The sequence below is a fragment of the Lucilia cuprina genome, chromosome 6 (genome assembly GCF_022045245.1).
Source record: "Lucilia cuprina isolate Lc7/37 chromosome 6, ASM2204524v1, whole genome shotgun sequence".
Classification (NCBI taxonomy): Eukaryota; Metazoa; Arthropoda; class Insecta; order Diptera; family Calliphoridae; genus Lucilia; species Lucilia cuprina.
In genome coordinates, this window is record NC_060954.1 from 6,944,271 (window position 1) to 6,965,662 (window position 21,392).

The following is a 21,392-nucleotide window of genomic DNA, read 5'->3' on the forward strand; positions in this document are numbered from 1 at the left end:
AGAAAATTGTAGTTATCGATAAATTTTCTATAGAAAACTATGGTTATCAAAAACATGTTAGAGAAATTCTAAATATCTATAAATATTCTATACAATATTGAAGTTATCGATAAATATTCTATAGAAAATTGTAGTTATCGAATATTGTAGTTATCTATAGAAAACTATGGTTATCAAAAAATTTGATAGAAAAATACAGTTGTTGTTAAATTTTCTATGAAAATAAAGTTATCGATAAATTTTTTACAGAAAGTTATAGTTATCAATAAAATTTTTAGTTATCGCTAAATTTTCTATAGAAAATTTTAAATATCTATAAATATTATATGCAAAAGTGTAGTTGTCGATAAACTTTCTATAAAAAATTGTAGTTATCGATAAATTTTCTATAGAAAATTGTAGTTATCGATAAATTTTCTATAGAAAACAATGAATATCAAAAAATATCATAGAGAAATACAGTTATTGATAAATTTTCTATGAAAAATAAAGTTATCCATACATTTTCCACAGAAAGTTATAGTTATCTATAAATTTTTCTAGTAAACCAACACATATCGATTATTTTTTTAAAATAAGATTAAGTTACTAATATTTCTTTTGTATAACATTTAAATTAACGTTAACATATACCATCATAACCAAAAAACCCCACCACTAGTTATTTCTTCATAAAGTGGCCACCCCGTTATCATTCACAGTGAATGTGTATCTCAAAAAAGAAGAGGAGGAAAACAATTGTCAACTTTTCACTGACAAAGTAAATTTTTTTGTTTATCACAAAAAGGGTAAAAAATTTAATAAATTAAACAAAATGTTAAGTTCTATGGTAAAAGAACATCAGGCCAAACAAGTAAAACGTAAACAGGAACAAGGTTTGTTGAAATTAATGAAAAAAAGGTTTGTTTTCTATTGTTGTCTAACTATTGCAGAAGTAAAACGTAAAGAGGCCATAGAAGCTTCCAATGAATTGACCAAAGCTCTGGTGGAACATTTAAATGTGGGGTATGTATATATTTCTACATATAACATAGGCTATGGCCTATTTTAGACTACAGTCTGCGCAAAAATCTTTACTATTAGCAGCCATTAGTCAAAACTACATTCTAGTCTTAACACTAGCTATGGCCAAGTTTAGACTATAGTCTGGACAAAAATCTTAACTATTACCCATGACATTTGGATCTCCGCTTCGGAACGACCCGATTCTCAATCGGCCAAAGATTGTCAACTCAGCTATAGCTGAATCAATCGGAAGTTTTTTCCCCAGGAAAGAACACTCAGTTACAGGCAACCTGTTACAACAACATTAATCGAAACTATATTCTAGTCTAAACCATATAGTTTATGGCCTTTCCTATTCCACTTATTAATTAGATTTCTTTTTTTGTTTTTAGAGTTGCCCAGGCCTATTTAAATCAAAAACGTTTAGATGCCGAGGCCAAACAGTTGCATGTGGGAGCAACAAATTTTGCCAAACAAACACAACAGTGGCTACAATTAATAGACAATTTTAGTAGTGCTTTAAAAGAACTGGGTGATGTAGAGAATTGGGCTAGAAGTATAGAATCCGATATGCAAGTTATACAAAATACTTTGGAAATTGCCTATAAAACAAGTCGACAAACTCAACAGCAAATACATCAGGGAACATCGGGAGCAGCAACAGCTGCAGGTGCAAATACTTCCTCGTCTTGAGCTAAAGTTTAATAATTAAGTATTTACTAATATTGTCTTTTTTAATATTAATATAAATTCACAGTTTTCAAGTCTTTATTTTTTTTGTTTGTCCATTTAAAGAAATTTAAATAAATACAAAATATTACAACTAGTTGTTTATTATTATATAATTAAATAATTACACAAACATTATTATAATGTTAATTAAAGTTTTTTTTTAAGAAACAATTATTTTCAGATAGATTTTTTTAAGGAATTTACAAGTTTTTCTTTTTGCAAAATAATTGTTTCTTGTTTAAATATATTATAAATTATAACTAAAACACAGAAGTACATACATATATCCATATTTATATTAAAATTATGACAAAACTGAATTTCAGAAATTAAGGTACAAAACACTAAAATTTTGGTAAAAAGTTAAATTCACCTCCATGTATAAGACAACCACAAAACTAAACTAATTTATTACACACAAACAAGCTGCAAAGAAGCGTTTAAAACTAAAGTAACATAAAAATTAAAAAAAAAAAGTGAATTCAAGAAGAGAAAAAAAACAAACAGAAAAAGGCTTATAAATTAGCCTAATTATTAATGGTATCGATAACGATAACGACCTGAAAAGATAAAAGTTAAAAGCAAACTTAAATCAAGCAAATGATCAAGTTGTAAACTAAACTTGTAGTCAAATCTAGTTTAAACTAGAAATAATTCAATTAAATCTAGATTAAAATAGTTTACAAAGGGGGGGCAGTGTTTCTTAGGCAGTTTGTGTTTTATGTTAAACTAGGTTTCTATTTAATCTCTTTAATATATTGAAAAAGCATAAAATATAGAATTTCTATTTGTTCTAATGTGTAAAGAAGTGTTTTTACACCATTTTTCTTGTATACATTTTACTTACGTGGTGAATAGGAACGACTACGACTGCGTTCATAACGATGTCGATGACTATGATGAGATTTACTACTATAACTAACTGGAGAATAATGACGCTGTTGTTGTTGTAGCTGTTGTTTTTGGGCACGATAACGTTCACGTAAATCTCTAGAAAAAAAATAACATAACATTTAGAAAATTTACTTTCTCATAAAACTAAAAAAAAACTTACTTGGCTGGTCGTCCCATATAAACACCAGGCGTTGGTGTGTGTGGCCTTTCGGTTATGGAATAGGCAACACGTATGCGTCTACCATCAATTTCCATGCCACAGCAATTATCACAGGCTGCTTTAGCATCAGCTAAATTTTCATAATAAATAAAACAAAAACCCCGAGAACGTCCGGTCTGTAAGAGAGAGGACATACGAAAAAGAAAAATTGTGAAAAAAATAAATTTCAAGTGAATTTTGATAATTTTTGGGCAAAAATTCAAAATTTTTTTGGTAAAAAAGTTATCGATAACTTTTTTTATTGAAAATCATAGTTATCGAAAAATTTTTTCACAAAAATTATAGTTTTCGATAAATTTTCTTTATAAAATTATTGTTCTCGTTAAGTTTTCTTTAGAATATTACTAGTTATCAAAACATCTTCTATAGAAAATTATAGTTATCGATAAATTTTCTATAGAAAATTATAGTTATCGAAAAAAATTTTCTATAGAAAATTATAGTTATCGATAAATTTTCTATAGAAAATTATAGTTATCGATAAATTTTCTATAGAAAATTATAGTTATGGATAAATTTTCTATAGAAAATTATAGTTATCGATAAATTTTCTATAGAAAATTATAGTTATCGATAAATTTTCTATAGAAAATTATAGTTATCGATAAATTTTCTATAGAAAATTATAGTTATCGATAAATTTCTATAGAAAATTAAAGATATAGATAAATTTTCTATAGAAAATTATAGTTATCGATAAATAGAAAATTTTAATTATCGATAAATTTTCTTTAGAAAATTGGAACTATTGATAAATTTTCTTTAGAAAATTGGAACTATCGATAAATTTTCTTTAAAAAATTATAATTATCGATAAACTTTCTATAGAAAATTATAATTATCGATAAATTTTCTATAGAAAATTATAATTATCGATAAATTTTCTATAGAAAATTATAATTATTGATAAATTTTCTATAGAGAATTATAGTTATCGATAAATTTTCTATAGAAAATTATAGTTATCGATAAATTTTCTATAGAAAATTATAGTTATCGATAAATTTTCTTTAGAAAATTATAGTTATTGATAAATTTTCTATAGAAAATTATAGTTACCGATAAATTTTCTTTAGAAAATTATAGTTATCGATAATTTTTCTATAGAAAATTATAGTTATCGATAAATTTTCTATAGAAAATTATAATTATCGATTAATTTTCTATAGAAAATTATAGTTATCCATAAATTTTCTATAGAAAATTATAGTTATCGATAAATTTTCTATAGAAAATTATAGTTATCGATAAATTTTCTATAGAAAATTATAGTTATCGATAAATTTTCTATAGAAAATTATAGTTATCGATAAATTTTCAATAGAAAATTATAGTTATCGATAAATTTTCTATAGAAAATTATAGTTATCGATAAATTTTCTATAGAGAATTATAGTTACCGATAAATTTTCTATAGAAAATTATAGTTATCGATAAATTTTCTATAGAAAATTATAGTTATCGTTAAGTTTTCTATAGAAAATTATAGTTATCGTTAAGTTTTCTTTAGAAAATTATAGTTATCGAAAAGTTTTCTTTAGAAAATTATAATTATCGAAACATTTTCTATAGAAAATCATAGTCATCGATAAATTTTCTATAGAAAATTATAGTCATCGATAAATTTTCTATAGAAAATTATAGTTATCGATAAATTTTCTATAGAAAATTATAGTTATCGATAAATTTTCTATAGAAAATTATAGTTATCGATAAATTTTCTATAGAAAATTATAGTTATCGATAAATTTTCCATAGAAAATTATAGTTATCGATAAATTTTCTATAGAAAATTATAGTTATCGAAAAGTTTTCTTTAGAAAATTATAGTTATCGAAAAGTTTTCTTTAGAAAATTATAATTATCGAAAAATTTTCTATAGAAAATCATAGTCATCGATAAATTTTCTATAGAAAATTATAGTTATCGATAAATTTTCTATAGAAAATTATAGTTATCGATAAATTTTCTATAGAAAATTATAGCTATCGATAAATTTTCTATAGAAAATAGTTATCGATAAATTTTCTATAGAAAATTATAGTTATCGATAAATTTTCTATAGAAAATTATAGTTATCGATAAATTTTCCATAGAAAATTATAGTTATCGATAAATTTTCTATAGAAAATTATAGTTATCGATAAATTTTCTATAGAAAATTATAGTTATCGATTAATTTTCTTTAGAAAATTGGAATTATCGATAAAATTTTCTTTAGAAAATTGTAGTTATCGATAAAATTTCTTTAGAAAATTGTAGTTGTCTATAAATTTTTTATAGAAAATTGGAATAATCGATAAATTTTCTTTAGAAAATTGGAATTATCGATAAATTTTATTTAGAAAATTATAGGTATCGATAAATTTTCTGAAGAAAATTGTAGTTATCAATGAAATTCAAAATTTTGTTTGGTAAAAAAGATAATTTTTTATTGAAAATTATAGTTATCGAAAAATTTTTTTAACAAAAATTATAGTTTTCGATAAATTTTCTTTAGAAAATTATTGTTCTCGTTAAGTTTTTTTATTACTAGTTATCGATAAATTTTCTATAGAAAATTATAGTTATCGATAAATTTTCTATAGAAAATTATAGTTATCGATAAATTTTCTATAAAAATTATAGTTATCGATAAATTTTCTATAGAAAATTATAATTATCGATAAATTTTCTATAGAAAATTATAGTTATCGATAAATTTTCTATAGAAAATTATAGTTATCAATAAATTTTCTATAGAAAATTATAGTTATCGATAAATTTTCTATAGAAAATTATAGTTATCGATAAATTTTCTATAGAAAATTATAGTTATCGATAAACATTCCTTGGAAAATTATAGTTATCGATAAACATTCCTTGGAAAATTATAGTTATCGATAAACATTCCTTGGAAAATTATAGTTATCGAACAATTTTTTTGAGAAAATTGTAGTTATCGATAAATTCTCTTTAGAAAATTGTAGTCATCAATAAATTATCTATAGAAAATTATAGTTATCGATGATTTGTTATAGAAATTTCTAATTATCGATAAATTTTTTTTAGAAAATTATAGCAGTCGATAAATTTTCTTTAGAAAATTGGAGTTATCGATAAATTTTCCTTAGAAAATTTTAGTTATCGATAAAATTTCTTTGGATAAAATTTTTATATAAAATTATAGTTATCGATAATTTTTTATAGAAAATTATAGCTATCGATAATTTTTATTGAAAATTTAAGTTACCGATAAATTTTTATTAGAAAATTATAGTTATCAATAAATTTTCTTTAGACAAATATAGTTATCGTTGAGTTTTCTTTAGAAAATTGTAGTTATCGATAAAATTCTTATATAAAATTATAGTTATCGATAATTTTTCTGGAAAATTTTAATTATCGATTATTTTTTCTGAAATATTATATTTATCGATAAATTTTCTTTAAAAAAACTGATTGTTAAATTTGTAACAACAAGCCTTTGGTTTCGTTTAAAACACTTTTAAATCAAAACTCTATATATTGCTGTCTAAAGTTCTTATTACCCTCCTGTTTGACATTTTAATTTCTTTAAACTTTAAATTAAATGTATTACATAAAGGGTGCATTTGTATTTAAATAAAATATGTACTTCTAATATAAATCATACCTGAGCATCAATAACAACTTGTATGCGTTCTATGGGGCCAAATTTGGAAAATATTTCTCTGATTTTAAGTTGTGTAGTATAGACACTTAAACCAAAGACACCAATACAGCGGCAGGGTAAAGGTTTTTCCTATTATAGAAATAGAAAAGTTTAAAAATGAAATCCAAGTTTAAATTTATCTTAATATATTGAACTTACTCTATTGCTACGATTTGCTCTATCATACGAATTACGTGAACGGGAACGTGTTGGAGATTTTGTTCTTGAACGTGATCTACTATAATGACGACGACTATTGTGCTGTCTTTTTTTATAGGTGGGTGATACGGATCTGTTTGATAGTAAATGGGAGTAATTAATATTATAAATTTCTTTATGTATTTTAAAATTTTAAGTTATTAACAGTTTTTTTTTTTTTGTTTTTATCTGTAAATCTTGATTTCAGTTTTTATTTAAATTGTTTGAAATCAGTTTTTTTAGCATTTTGAAATGTATTCAATTTGATAAATTGACTTGGACTAGAATATTGTAATCTTGCTAAAATATTTCTTAATAATATATAGTTAAACTTGTTGGTTTTCAAAATTTTCGACCAATTTGTGTTTTGTAATATTTTGAGACTTGAATTTCCTAAAAATATTTAAGTAAATATTAAATTTCAAATATGAAATAAAGTAAACTCAAGTTTAGTAATATGAATCCATAGTCAAGTCTTTAGACTAATTAACAGGCTGGTCTATTGTTTAGGCTATAATCTAGTCTATATTCTAATGTATAGTGTAGTCTGCAGTCAGGTATAAAGTCTTGTCTATAGTCTAAACTGTAGTCTGGTGTATTGTCTAGTCTGTAGTTTAGTAATTAGTCCACAATCCATTACATAGTCTAGTCTATAGTGTAGTATATAGACAAGACTATAGACTTGTCTATAGAATAGTAAATACACTAATTTATAGTCTAATCTATAGTTTAGTTTATAGTCTAGATTATAATTTATAGTCTAATTGTTTGAAACAGTTTCCATTTTTGAATCTTTCTTTAAAAAAATTAACAAAATCAAAACCATTTTGTTCAAAGAACAATTTCCTTCGCTCTAACCTCAAAAAAAAAGTTCAATGAATTTGAAACACCAACAACAACAAACATACCTGGAAACACTACGACTATCACTAGAATAGCGACCACTGTGTCGGCCAGTTGTTATGGGAGGCGGTGATGGTGGATGTCTAGAATTGGAACTACTGCGTGAATCATATTTATAGCGGCTATAGGATTTACTACAAACAAAAAATGCATAACAAATAATGTAGAAAACTATTTGCCTTCAGATTTAAACTACAGACTTACCGGCGTCCAGAGCGTCTATAAGGCGAGCGGGAATAAGAACGACGTGGTGTAACAGAACGACTATGTGAACGTGGACTCTAGCAAGAGAAAGAATAAGTTTTAATTAAGGAAAATTCGAGGGAAATTGCTCAAAAGGCAAGCTCTAAGATTTCTTTAAATATTTACCATTTTTTAGCCAACAAAACAAAAATATTTAATTTGTATCTATAGCTGATGTTTAAGTTAATATTTTTTCTTTAAAATAATAATAATAAAGTTTTGTTAAGTTGTAACAAATTTTGTTTATTGAAAAGTGAAAAAAAATGATCAAAACACTGTTGAAAAATGCAAAGCCGACTGTGTGCAATAAGGTTAATGTAGCGTTTTTGAGAGTTTATTAACGGGTTTATAATACTAAAGTAATTCTAGCGATTTTTTTTTGTTTTTTTTTTGTAGGTTATCGCTGAATTAACATTACACGATTACAATTGACACCACTAACGACAAGCGAATGTTTAAACTAAAGCAATTCATAGGGAATGAAACAAATTTAAAGAAAATATGCAAATTAATACAAAAAATAAGTAAAATATTAAAAACTAATAAAAAACGAATTATTTGACAATTTTGCAATTAATATTAAATACTTAATTTGCTAAAAACACCGATGTTTTTTATAAATCCATAAAATTTTATAAAAATAAACCATTTTTTTAATTTTACATTAAATTTTATTTATTAAACTTAAAAAAATATTAAAAAAAACATGTAAAAGTACATTCTCAAATCAATACCACAAATTTACTTTTGTTTCGTTTCCTGGTCAGTAACATAACGTACATAGATTACCGGATTGGGTACACTAGCTGGCGGTACATCCAATTCATCATTATAAGAACAGGCAATGGCTAAAGTACTGCCATCATGACTGAAATTAAGTGATGAAATCGATGTGTCATATTCATGAAATTGACACAAACGTTTCTTATTAAAACCATCCCAGATATTGACATAACCATCAGAACCACCGGTAGCAAAAGTGTTGTAAACATTATGAAAACTAATGGCATTAACGGGATAAATATGCTCGACGGTATCTTGTTTATTGCGATGACACTTAAAGGCGAATTTACGTTTTTGTACCTCTGGATCGGGATCTAAATATTCGACTGCTACACGACCCTCAATGGATGACATAACATAGCCTTCTTTGTTGGGAAACAGGCGTATGCAGCGTGTTTGATATTTCAAAGAGGATTCTCTTTTCATCATGTATTCTTCCATTTTACGTAAATCCCATATTAAAACCTTACGATCAGAGGTGGCCACCACAATTTTCTCATCATTCACCGACATGGAATAGACTTTGCCATTGCCCTGTTCATAGGTGCCTACACAACGTTTCTCCCGCATATCCCATAGTTTAACAGTTTTATCCCAACTGCCGGTCAATATACCATTCACTGATTCAGCATGTTCTACACAACGTATAGGTTCGTCATGTGAACCTACTATATTTTCCGTATGTGTATTAACGTCATATAAACGCAAGTGATTATCCAAAGAGCCACTTACCACATGTACCACATCCTGCAAACAAAGAAAGTTTCCTAATAAATCCCAATATATTTAATATTTCCATAATCTCACCATAAATGTTACATCCAATACCGGCGCTCCCTGTACAAATTTCTGCCTTACCGCATTGTTGACTACATCATAGAAACGCACGGTGCCATCCCAAGATGAAGCTATTAGATATTGATTGGATTTGGGTCCGAATCTAACTGTAGATATTAAATCCTCGGGAGCATTATTAAGTTTAACCTCTGTTGGTCTCATTTTCGTCATTTAAATTTGTGATTTTTCTTAATTTTATTTCTTTTTTTTCTTTGGCAGCTTTCAAACAATATTTGCGCTTTTTTCAATTACTTTGTATAGTAATTTTTATTAATTCTTTCATTTTCTTAATTTTCGTAATCAAATTAGTGCAAAAGTTGCCGTATTTGCAAACATATGTCTGTTTGGCAAATGTTATTCACAGAGAAATGATAACAAAAACGTTATTTTGAAATAAGACAGAGAGTTGCCATTATGTTTAAGGTGTTTATTAAGAGATTCTTGATGTTTTAATGAAAATTTTAACATTTCTTTATAAAAACAATTATGCACAACCTATAAAAGTAACAGAATAAAATCTAATAACAATAATAAAAATTTTAGTTTTTGTATCAAAATAAATACTTTCTATATTGCTATTTCTTAAAAAAAACTGAGAAATGTCAAAAAAATGTACAATAACAGTCTTCTAAAGAGAAAGGGTCTTTATTTAACTGTTTTACATACAAAAGTGCCTTGTTTTGTTTTATAAAAAACTTTCTTCTTTAGACTTTTTCTGTATAAAATTGCACTTTTAGGATAATTCTTTAAAAATGACTCTTAAAATTTTGGTAAACAATTGAAATTTAAGCAAAAAACAAGCTATTACCAAAATATTTTAATTTTCTTCCCTTATTTTGCTAAATCTTACATTTTTTCTTCAATCTGGCAACATTATTTTTATTTGTTTATGTTTTTTTATAACAACCCTGTGGCCATATTTACACTCTTTTGCTCTCATTTTCTTTGTTTACATTTTGCTTTGTGCACGTGTTGTTGCACTACTGTCAAAATATTTATATTATTTTCAAGCAATTGCTGAAAAATGTGGACGCACGTGTGAAATTTGTAGAAAAATATTAAAATTTATTACAAAAATTAAAGAAAATATATTATAAATAAAAAAAGTGTTAAGAAATTTTATAAAACTATGGCGGAGCAACAACAAAAAACTAAAAATTCAAACACCTTCCGGGTAATTAAAGCAAAAATTGAAGAAGAAAAATTTAGTCTCAAAAAAAAAAATTGTGAAAAATATTTTTTATGAAATAGTGATGTTCGATTCGAAGAAGGAGTTTTATATGAAATTTTAATATTGTTTTAATATTTTCAGTTCAAAAGTTTTGCAGATCGGGTTAATGAAATCGATCTAAGACGTTTGGCTTTATACCATATAGGCCATGAAAACGAGGAACTGCCGGAGGAAGAAAATGAAACATTTTTCCATCAGACTTTAAAAAAATGGATGGTTTTAAATCTATCCGAGGAATATTCTTTATTTTCCCGTAAAGTCATCAAGGTTGTGACATTACCGCAACTTTTACATCAAAAAGATTTTGTGGTGGACTTGCTATTGGAGAAGTTGGCTTGTGCTACTAATCTATCATTACAACCCTTGCTGGAGCTGTTGTATGTTTTGGCCAGAGATCTAAGAGAAGAATTCTATCCTTATTTCCAAAGGGTATTGGATCGTTTGATATGTTTGCTAAATACCCAAGATGCTGAACAACTGGAATGGACTTTAGTATGTTTGGCTTATTTGTTTAAGGCTCTTAAGCCTTATTTGAAAAGAAACATAGGGGTGGTGTTCAATTGTATTCTACCTTTATTGGATGAGAGACGTTATGAGGAACATGTAACCAATTTTGCGGTAGAATGTTTTTCTTTTATTGCTCGAGATGTGCGAGATTATGGCAAATTTTTGGAATTTATATTAGTGACCATAGTACGCGAACAGGTGGAAAGTGTTCAGGGTTGTGGTCGTTTGCTGTTCGAGATAATGCGCGGTGTTAAAGGACAATTCCATTCTATAGCGGGTGATTTTTTGCAGTTTATTTTTGAATCTTTGGTAGAGGATAAGAAAATTAAAACCAAACAAAGCCAACTGCTAAATGATATAGTGGAACACTGTATTAGCCAGATACTTAAGTTTATACAACCCCAACAAATGTCTTTGTTTTGGCTGAAATTGTGTGAAGTTTCTAAGAATTGTTTAAATCCTGCCAAATTGCAAAATCTTTGCCGTATATTCCTGCAAGTGGTGGAGTTTAAAGAATGTCGCTTTTTAGCCGAAATGGATGTTATTGTACCCTGTCTGTTACACTTAGTAGATGTAGCGGGTAAACATGTTGCTGTTTGTTACGAAGCTTTAAGAACTTGTACCCACATTATTAGCTGCATTTTGTTATCGGGTTCTTCTTTGGTCACTCAATTGGATACCAGCCGTTTGCTGAAGAAATCTTTAAGCATTAAGGAACGTGAAATTTATGCTGAATTTGTTAAACAAATGACTACACATGTGCAATTTGAAATCTTTATCTTGCCTAGTTTAGTGCAGCATTTTGAGGAGTTTTATGATAAGCCAGCCTTTGAGCTTTTAGCGGATGTACTTTTAAAGAGACAGCCTTTACAGTTTAATGCTTTAAGTGCCCAAAAATGGCAGCCTTTAGATATTAAAGTAAAATCTGCTGAAACTTTAAAAAAACTAGAGCAAAACTTGAAAAAATTTCAAGTAAATCAACAACAAATGGAAGAGCAATTATTAATGTTGCTAATAGCTCCTCATTTGAAGGGTTTGCAGCAGGAGTTATTAAAAAAACCTTTAAGTGCTCTAATACAAAGTATATTAAAAGATCTGGAGAACAATGCTAAAGAAAATCAACTAAATTTACTGTGTCTTATAGTAACCATATATGTACAAATGAATTTTAACTTAAACGCTCAAACTGTTAACACTTTAACGCCTGTTTTGATACAAAACTGTAACAATTTAAAATGTTTGGAAGTTTTAAATCTTTTAATCTTTAACTACCCCCAAATGTTTAATGGAAATACTGAAATACGCTTAACTTTAGCTCAGTTTTTGGCACATCATGATCATGAAAAACGTTTGCTAGCTGCTCATACATTATCTCTAATGTTTAAGGCCCAAGAACAACAAACACCTTATCATATTTTCTATCAAGCGGAGTTGATAGAACCCACGGTACATAACTATCGGGAACAGGTTTTGCTGGTGCAGAAATTAGAAACCCAAGCTGAGTTATTTAAACAATTTAAGGAAGATTTCTATAAAGAAGATTGTGTACGTTTTCTTTTGGGTTTATTGTATCATAATTTCAAATATGTTTGGGAGCCAGTTTTAAAACTTTTAGAAGATTATGCTAAACAATTGGATGTGGGCAAATTTTGGTTAATTTATCAGGAAAAACTACAATCAACACAAGATAATATAGATAATGAAAATAGCAAAAATAATCCAAATTTAGTTGTTACACAAACTTGGCAGTCTCAGGCCTTAAATGATTTATTGAGTTTACATCAGCCGTCAAAGTTAAGCCAACAACAGTTGTTTAACTATAGAAATTTACTATGGCAAAGATTGCCTCAATTTGGTAAATTAGTGGAATTGAAAAATCGTGAATTGGTTAGCATGTTTATGAAATTTGTGGAAGATGAATATCAGCAGCAATTGGAGAGCAAAGAAAACTCTTGGGATTTGTCTATAAAAAACGAAAACTCTTTGGATATAGACGAAATAGAGGAAGAAGATAATGAGCACATATCAACACAGCAGCAGACCACCAGCTTTAAAAAGAAAACAAAACATCTTAATAAACTAGACTCCTCTAACATTAAATCTATTTTACAAACTTTACAAACCCAACTGGCTGTCTTTGCAGCACATCAAAATCCTCGTGCTTTATACCGGGAAACAGAACTTAAAAGCCTCTATCTACGCCTACTAAAAGGCTCCAATCAACAGCTACAAAAGTCCGCTTTAGATTGTTTATTTTCTTATAAATCTAAAGCTTTAATACCCTATAAAGATTTACTTTACAATATGTTAGATGAAAAGAAATTCAAAGATGAACTAATCAACTTTAAAGTGGATACAGTTTCCCTGGAACATAGACAAGAATTTATGGAAATTTTGCTTAGATTACTCTATGGCAAAATGATTACTAAAGGCTCTCAAAAGGGTTTAAGTCCTCAGCAAAGAAAATCTATAATATTAAGATTTTTAGCTCAATGTAGTCTTGAGGAGATAGAATGGTTTTTACAAATGGCCTTTGGTTTGTATGGAGAATTTTGCCAAGATTCTACCGATATTCTAGCAATACCTACCCTAGTACAAAAACAATTTAATATTCAACAGGTATGGTCTCCCAAGAAATTGCAAAGTGTGGTTAATTTACTGGAGCTGATACGTAAAGAATTTGGTGGCATTATGCAGCAAAAGTTTCATTATTATATGCTTAAACTATTGGTTTTTATTGGTTGTGTTTGCAATGAAGTGTTTTCCTTGGATTCATCATTAATTCATCCCAAAATGCCTTTGGTTTTTAGAAATTTAAAACACAATTGTCTGCAAAGTGTTTATAACTTTTTTGAGCATATAGAAGACTTTGAATGGTCTGAGGATTTGATTAAATGCTTAAGTGAGGTTTTCGTTTATCCCTCGCTGGAGAAGTTGCCAGTTGAAAGTATACACTCGCCTACGGTTTTGCTAAAACTATTGCTGTTATGGGGTGAAAAACCTAAACATTTCAAGTTCCTAAATCAAATTCCTCCCCACAAACAAGAGAACATTTTCCATTTTATTATATCATTGTTGTTAAATGAAAAATCTAAGGCTTTAGTGCGTAAACCCATAATGGCTTTGATAGAACGTTTGCTAGTGGCCTCGGAAAATGAATTAGAATTTGCTGATGAAGGCCTGCAGCTGGTTAAGCCTTATATTCCTGAGCTGTTGCAGCGTTTGAAAATGAATTTCTCTACAAAAGGTTCAAAACAACAATTGGATAAACGTGATTTGAATGTTTTGTCGCTGTTGACTAAACATGTTACAGAACCGAATACCTGTGACAGTCTCTTGCAATTGCTTCTACCCATACTCATAGCTAAGACACAAACTCAAAGCTCCAATGAAGTGGTGGCACAAGTTATAACAACTCTGGCAAATCTAATCAAAAGACTAGAGCGTCCTGAACTATATATACGCAAAATAGCTCCCTTATTCGAACAGGTTCAAGAGGTTTGTGCTCGCAAACAGTTGTGTGATCTAATAGCCGATATAGCCAGGATAAAATACAAACAAAATCCTTCCTCTCTAAACACACAACAATTGAAATCATTGGCCCGAATTATATTATTACTAAATTCCTGGGATAAACGTTGGGTAGAGCAACCGGATTATGAAAAACGTTTGGAGGCTTTCAAGGAAATCAAACAACAAACCGTTAGCCAACAGGGTGTTGATTTGGATTTGGGTATTTTGGTTATTTACAATTGTTTCTATTTCCTACGGCATGACAAAGATATGGGTTTGCGTGACAATGCCAGTGAAAGTCTTAAGTTATTGCTGCCTCATTTGGCTAAAAAGTATTCTGGTGATAAAACTCAAATAGACTATTTAGTGGGTGATGTTTTCCTTAATCTCATACGTCGTGTTATTAAGGATTCTCATGAAAATGTGCGCAATGAAGGCATACGTTTGCTGGGTGAAATGGCACGTGAATGTCCGGAGTCGCATGAAATTCTACAAGATCTTCATGGTCTAGGCGATAAACTGGATGTTGAAGTAGATTTCTTTGAAAATATGATACATTTGCAGTCCCATCGTCATGGTAGAGCTTTACTCAAGTTTAATTCATATGCTGCCTCTTTGGAAAAGCCTCCCTGCGTAAGAACTCTAACCCAATTTGTTTTGCCCCTAGCCTCTCGTTATCTACTGCAAGAACAACATGCCAGTAAACACACCCTAATAGATGCTGCCATAGAAACAGTGGGCATAGTATGTCAACTATTACCCTGGCAGCATTATCATTCCATACTCCGTTATTATCTTATGAAAATGCGTCTCTCCCATGACTATCAAAAGCAATGTGTACGCATAGTAGTAAGAATATTAGATGCTTTCCATTATGATCTATCGCTGGCGCAAAAAGATCAACAAACTTTGGAGAAGCTTAAGAATGTTATCAAAGAAAAGGCTGAAGAATTGGAGTTGGATATTAAGACTTCAAAGCCAGAGGAAGAGCTAAAAGTTAAACAGGAACTAAAACAGGAAGAAGAAGACGAAAAAGAAGAGGACGATGAGGATAAACCTAAAGCTCATGAAGAAGAAACTTTAGAACAAGCTTTAGAAAAACAAGAAAATGACGAAGAAGACGATGATGAAGATGATAATGAGGAAGAAAACAATAACAGCAAACCCATTATTAAACAGGAGCCTTGTTTAAATAAAATCACAGTATTACCCTCAAATGCCTCGAAAAAAGTGTTAACTACCATAACCACCATATTAATACCCACCCTAAATCGTTCCATAACGGATAAATCTTCTTATGATATTAAACATAAAGTAAATCGCAAACGTCTGAGCATGGAGCGTGAAGAGGAGGAAATCTTGAGGGTACCAATTGGTTTGGCTTTGGTAAAATTAATGCAGAAATTACCTCAAGAGTTAATGGATACCAGTTTGCCAGGTGAGTTAAAGCAGAAGAACAAGAACAGAACAAGAACAGAACAAGAACAGAACAAGAACAGAACAAGAACAGAACAGAACAAGAACAGAACAAGAACAGAACAAGAACAGAACAAGAACAGAACAAGAACAGAACAAGAACAGAACAAGAACAGAACAAGAACAGAACAAGAACAGAACAAGAACAGAACAAGAACAGAACAAGAACAGAACAAGAACAGAACAAGAACAGAACAAGAACAGAACAAGAACAGAACAAGAACAGAACAAGAGTAGATCAAGTACAGAACTAGATCAAAACTAATCTTGAATAGATGTAAAATACATGTTCAGTTCAAAATTGTTTAAATATTTCCTTTATATATTTCTTTTAGGTGTGTTTATGAAAGTCTGTACATTTTTGCGTTCTCCCCTAAAATCGGTGCGCATGTTGACCCGTGATATATTAAAGAAAATCATGTTGTGTTTGGGCTCTAAATATTTACCCATGTTAATGGATCATTTACAAAATTTGCTAACGAGAGGTTTCCAAGTCCACGTACTTTCGGTTACTGTGCATGGAGTTTTGGATGCTTTACGCGATTGCCTACAGCCTCAAGATATAGAAAGCTGTTTGCATAATCTCTTAGAAGTGGCCTTAAATGATATATTCGGCGAGATAAGTGCTGAAAAGGAAATAGATAAGTTGACTTCGCATACGCCAGAAGCTAAACCTAGTGCTAAAAGTTTCCTGGTGTTGCATATAATAGCACGCAATATACGTGAGATCTGTTTGTTGGATTTACTTATGCCTTTCAAAGATCATTTGGCTAAATCAAAATCGCGTAAACTTACTCTAAAGATACAAGAAGCATTTGCTAAAATTGTCAATGGTCTGGTGGAAAATCCTCATATATCAAGAGAAAGTTTATTGATTTTCATTTATGGCACGATGTCTGAGAGTATAACAGATTTATTGCCGGGCGTTCAGAGAAGAGTACTGAGCGAACAGGAAAAAGAGAAAATGAGAAGAGCAAGACCTGATTGTTTTATAATACAACCAGTGCCACGCAATAGATCGGGTGCGGTTAATAAACAAGTAAAAACAAATGCCCAGGCTAATGCTCATATCCTAATAGAATTTGGTTTGGAAATGTTGCATATAGTTTTGAAACGTAAAAAACTTGTGGAGGTAGATTATCCACCCTTCCTCAATCCCATACTGCCGCTATTGAAAGACTCTTTGAAAAGTACTCATATAAGAGTAACCACTTTTGCTTTGAAATGTTTTGCCACTTTATGGGTGGAGGAATATAAATTGAGTAATATGGAGGAGCCGGAGTATATTAAGGCAGTGGTGGAGAGAATATTTGAAATTCTTAAGAATTTCTCTACCTTTGGAGCCTCTAAACAAGAAGACAATTTCCAATTAATGAAATCCGCTTTTAAAGCCATTGTTGCTCTGCTGCGCAAATGTCAATATTATAATCTAACCGAAGAGCAAATAGATGAATTGGTGCTGTATATAGAACAGGACTTACATGAGGGTGAAAATCAAAATATGACTTTTAACTTACTCAAGGCCATGTTAACGCGTAAAATTGAATCGAAAGCCATGCATGATATAATGAAAAGAATAGGTGATATGTCTATTACCTCACACTCGGACTATGTTAGAGATGAGGCCCGGAATTTGCTAACTACATATGTTATGGAATATCCTTTACATAAGCGTGTAGATCAAATTGTTAAATTCTTTACCGTACAATTGTGCTACTCCTTATCCGCTGGTCGGCTCTCAGCTATAGAATTTTTATGTACAATTATCAAAAAGTTTCCGTTAACAATTTTATCCAAAAGAGCTGAGTTTTTATATCTTTCTTTGGGTTCACGTTTGGTTAACGATGAGGAACCAGAGTGTCGCAAAGCTGTGGCTAATTGCATAGAGATTATGATTGGTAGATTAGAAAAGGCCGATCGTCAGCAGTTATTCGATATGACTCTATTGTTTTTCAATGCTGAAAATAAACCCTCCGTAAGAGAAATGGCAGCTGCCTTATGTTCTAGATTCTTAATGGCTGAAAAACAATCATTTGCTCCTAGAATAAAACTACTGCTGCCCATTCTAATAGGACGTATGAGTACAAATTCCTCAAAACCGGGCAGATTTGTTAGAGCACCTCATGCCTTAGCTGCTGAAGATTTGGATAAACCGAAAGCCAAAAAATCCAAAAAGGTAAGTTTATAAAAACACAAATTCCCATCATAGATTTTAACAACTTCTAACTTTCTTACAGACCACGATAAATCTAGAAAATGAAGTACAAAATATTTTACACAACGATGATGAACAAAACGAAGCCGCATTGCTGCTCAAACAAAAAGCCCTAGATCATGAACTCATACAAATGCAATATTGTTTATTGAAAATTTTCGACTATTGTTCGGAGGAATTATTTAAAAATGATGAGATTAGCAATCTTATAGATGAACTGGCCTATGAATCGCAACGTCTTTTGGCACACGAACACAATTGGGTGCGTTGTAATGCTGCGAAAATTATTAGCCACATTATTAGTGGCTTTGATCTGCCTTTAATTGGCCGCAAATTGTCACAAATTGTTAGCGAAGAAGATGAGAAGAAACGCATTAAAATGGATTTCATTTATTTGAATCCTGAATATGATATTAAATCATTGGTTTTGGATTTATGCGCGCAAATGATACCGGGTGATACGGCTCAGCCTATGATTGATGAAATCGTTAAGATATTCCTTTACGTAGCCACTATGTTGAGAGAGGTACCGTTTAAGGTTAAACGTGAGATGGAAGTGGAGGAGGAAGTGCAGGAAGATAATAAAGAGTCTTTGACAAAGATAAATCTTAATTGGTTGATAAAAAATATAAGATTTCTTATTAATAAGGAAGTGGCTAAAGCTCCGCATAGTACTAGTATGGTGAGTAATCAATCTATCAAAACTGAACTAGAACAGAATTGAAAAGAACTAGAACAGAGCTAGAACAGAACTAGAACATAACTAGAACAAAACTAGAACAAAACTAGAACAGAACTAGAACAGAAATAGAACAGAACTAGAACAGAAGTAGAACAGAACTAGAACAGAACTAAAACAGAACTAGAACAAAACTAGAACAAAACTAGAACAGAACTATAACAGAACTATAACAGAACTAGAACAGAACTAGAACAGAACTAGAACAGAACTAGAACAGAATTAGAACAGAACTAGAAAAGAACTAGAACAGAACTGGAACAGAACTAGAACAGAACTAGAACAGAACTAGAAGAGAACAAGAACAGAACAAGAACAGAACAAGAACAGAACAAGAACAGAACAAGAACAGAACTAGAACAGAACAAGAACAGAACTAGAACAGAAGTAGAACAGAACTAGAACAGAACTAGAACAAGACTAGAACAGAACTATAACAGAACTATAACAGAACTAGAACAGAACTAGAACAGAACTAGAACAGAACTAGAACAGAACTAGAACAAAACTAGAACAGAACTATAACAGAACTAGAACAGAACTAGAACAGAACTAGAACAGAACTAGAACAGAACTAGAACAGAACTAGAACAGAACTAGAAAAGAACTAGAACAGAATTAGAACAGAACTAGAACTAGAACAGAACTAGAACAAAACTAGAACAGAACTAGAAAAGAACTAGAACAGAACTGGAACAGAACTAGAACAGAACTAGAACAGAACTAGAACAGAACAAGAACAGAACAAGAACAAAACAAGAACAGAACAAGAACAGAACTAGAACAGAACAAGAACAGAACTAGAACAGAACTAGAACAGAACTAGAACGGAACTAGAACGGAACTAGAACAGAACTAGAACAGAACTAGAACAGAACTAGAACAGAACTAGAACAGAACTAGAACAGAACTAGAACAGAACTAGAACAGAACTAGAACAGAACTAGAACAAAACTAGAACAGAACTAGAACAGAACTAGAACAGAACTAGAACAGAACTAGAACAGAACTAGAACAGAACTAGAACAGAACTAGAACAGAACTAGAACAGAACTAGAACAGAACTAGAACAGAACTAGAACAGAACTAGAACAGAACTAGAACAGAACTAGAACAGAACTAGAACAGAACTAGAACAGAACTAGATCAGAACTAGAAGAGAACTAAAACAGAACTAGAATAGAACTAAAACAGAACTGCAACAGAACTAGAACAGAACTAGAACTAGAACTGAAAAGAACTAAGACTAAAGTACAACTTAACATAAAAATGGATTTTATTACTTAAATTTGATTTTTTTTGAATTTTAATTAAAAATTTAAATTTTTACTAAAAATACAAAATTTCCCAACAATATTTTATTAAAAATTTAAATTTTCACTAAAAACTAAATTTTTTTCTTAAGTTTTATTTCAATACTTAATTTTTAACTTTTTTACGTTATTTTTTTAAGCGTACTGCCCTCTTCACTCTCATTGAAGCTCTCATCACTTTGCTAAGCGTCGAGACTTTAGAATTATTAGGACCTTCGCTCCTCTCCGCTCTTGTACGCGAAATGTCCGAAGAAGATCAAAATATTGATGCAGAATTACGTCAGCTGGCGCTACGTGTTGGCAGTCGTCTACGTAAACGTATGGGTTCAGATGTTTATGACAAACTACGAGCCGCAGCTCAAATGAAATTAATGGTACGTCGAGCGGAACGTAGAAAGCTTATAGCTCAAGAGAAAATTCACGATCCTGTAAGGGCTGCCAAACGTAAGGTGGCCGTACAGGAACGTAAGAAATCGGCAAAGAAACTAAAGGCCAGTGTAATACGTGGCAAAACGGCTGATGTTAAACAAAAGCTAAAGAAACGAAAACGTAAAGCTGAAGAGGATTTGTTTTAAGCAGTTTTAGTTTGTAAATTGTAAAATTACTTTATAATAGATACAGTTGTTTTTTTATTAGAAATATATAAAAAGTACATTTTAAAATAAAATTTAAATTTAAAAAAAGCTTTTGTTTTATTTTTAAAATTCAATCTTTTGAGTTTATTTTAATTTCCCTGTATTTATGATGATTGCCTTTGATAATTATATTGTTTTAGCTGATAAAACAATAACATTTGTATATTTGTTGTTTGAATTATCCCCTAATAAATATAAACAATAATTGTATTACAATATCAAACGTATTTCCCTTGAACGTAACACCTGTTGCTATTCATGCGTCACAAAATCGC

At 29.9% G+C, this 21,392-nt stretch overlaps 4 protein-coding genes across 5 annotated transcripts; 2 read left to right on the forward strand and 2 right to left on the reverse strand.

Moving 5' to 3' along the window:
* The first annotated feature begins 717 nt into the window (after positions 1 to 717).
* On the forward strand, positions 718 to 1,825 carry LOC111687532 (biogenesis of lysosome-related organelles complex 1 subunit 1). Its single transcript, XM_023449972.2, has 3 exons — positions 718 to 875; positions 933 to 1,005; positions 1,398 to 1,825. The coding sequence occupies exons 1-3, from the start codon at positions 815 to 817 to the stop codon at positions 1,696 to 1,698; spliced, it is 435 nt and encodes a 144-aa protein (XP_023305740.2). The 5' UTR covers positions 718 to 814; the 3' UTR covers positions 1,699 to 1,825.
* On the reverse strand, positions 1,778 to 8,166 carry LOC111687531 (transformer-2 sex-determining protein). 2 transcript variants are annotated; one of them, XM_023449970.2, is made up of 8 exons: positions 7,995 to 8,166; positions 7,830 to 7,906; positions 7,631 to 7,759; positions 6,684 to 6,816; positions 6,486 to 6,614; positions 2,792 to 2,967; positions 2,585 to 2,727; positions 1,778 to 2,297 (listed from the first exon to the last, which is right to left on the reverse strand). In XM_023449970.2, the coding sequence occupies exons 1-8, from the start codon at positions 7,995 to 7,997 to the stop codon at positions 2,272 to 2,274; spliced, it is 816 nt and encodes a 271-aa protein (XP_023305738.1). In that variant the 5' UTR covers positions 7,998 to 8,166; the 3' UTR covers positions 1,778 to 2,271. The 2 variants fall into 2 exon arrangements, with proteins under 2 accessions (XP_023305738.1, XP_023305739.1); XM_023449971.2 differs by lacking the exon at positions 7,631 to 7,759 and having other exon boundaries at positions 1,928 to 2,297.
* Positions 8,167 to 8,516: 350 nt separating this feature from the next.
* Positions 8,517 to 9,830, reverse strand: LOC111687528 (mitotic checkpoint protein BUB3). The gene is made up of 2 exons (XM_023449966.2): positions 9,459 to 9,830; positions 8,517 to 9,398 (listed from the first exon to the last, which is right to left on the reverse strand). The coding sequence occupies exons 1-2, from the start codon at positions 9,657 to 9,659 to the stop codon at positions 8,610 to 8,612; spliced, it is 990 nt and encodes a 329-aa protein (XP_023305734.1). The 5' UTR covers positions 9,660 to 9,830; the 3' UTR covers positions 8,517 to 8,609.
* A 673-nt stretch (positions 9,831 to 10,503) lies between these two features.
* Positions 10,504 to 21,159, forward strand: LOC111687534 (small subunit processome component 20 homolog). The gene is made up of 5 exons (XM_023449975.2): positions 10,504 to 10,662; positions 10,801 to 16,177; positions 16,551 to 18,391; positions 18,453 to 19,112; positions 20,623 to 21,159. The coding sequence occupies exons 1-5, from the start codon at positions 10,618 to 10,620 to the stop codon at positions 21,055 to 21,057; spliced, it is 8,358 nt and encodes a 2,785-aa protein (XP_023305743.2). The 5' UTR covers positions 10,504 to 10,617; the 3' UTR covers positions 21,058 to 21,159.
* The last annotated feature ends 233 nt before the right edge of the window (positions 21,160 to 21,392 follow it).

What these genes read in the sequence shown, in the direction of transcription:
- LOC111687532 (XM_023449972.2), top strand. Translation starts at nt 815, where the DNA reads ATGTTAAGTTCTATGGTAAAAGAACATCAGGCCAAACAAGTAAAACGT. An exon ending in AAAACGTAAACAGGAACAAG is followed by an intron (nt 876 to 932) that starts GTTTGTTGAAAT and finishes TAACTATTGCAG; the next exon opens with AAGTAAAACGTAAAGAGGCC. An exon ending in GTGGAACATTTAAATGTGGG is followed by an intron (nt 1,006 to 1,397) that starts GTATGTATATAT and finishes TTTTGTTTTTAG; the next exon opens with AGTTGCCCAGGCCTATTTAA.
- LOC111687534 (XM_023449975.2), top strand. Translation starts at nt 10,618, where the DNA reads ATGGCGGAGCAACAACAAAAAACTAAAAATTCAAACACCTTCCGG. An exon ending in AAGCCAAAAAATCCAAAAAG is followed by an intron (nt 18,392 to 18,452) that starts GTAAGTTTATAA and finishes ACTTTCTTACAG; the next exon opens with ACCACGATAAATCTAGAAAA. An exon ending in CTCCGCATAGTACTAGTATG is followed by an intron (nt 19,113 to 20,622) that starts GTGAGTAATCAA and finishes TATTTTTTTAAG; the next exon opens with CGTACTGCCCTCTTCACTCT.
- LOC111687531 (XM_023449970.2), bottom strand. An exon ending in TATAGACGCTCTGGACGCCG is followed by an intron (nt 7,760 to 7,829) that starts GTAAGTCTGTAG and finishes TTTTGTTTGTAG; the next exon opens with TAAATCCTATAGCCGCTATA. An exon ending in GAGCAAATCGTAGCAATAGA is followed by an intron (nt 6,615 to 6,683) that starts GTAAGTTCAATA and finishes TTTCTATAATAG; the next exon opens with GAAAAACCTTTACCCTGCCG.
- LOC111687528 (XM_023449966.2), bottom strand. Translation starts at nt 9,659, where the DNA reads ATGACGAAAATGAGACCAACAGAGGTTAAACTTAATAATGCTCCCGAG. An exon ending in TATTGGATGTAACATTTATG is followed by an intron (nt 9,399 to 9,458) that starts GTGAGATTATGG and finishes CTTTGTTTGCAG; the next exon opens with GATGTGGTACATGTGGTAAG.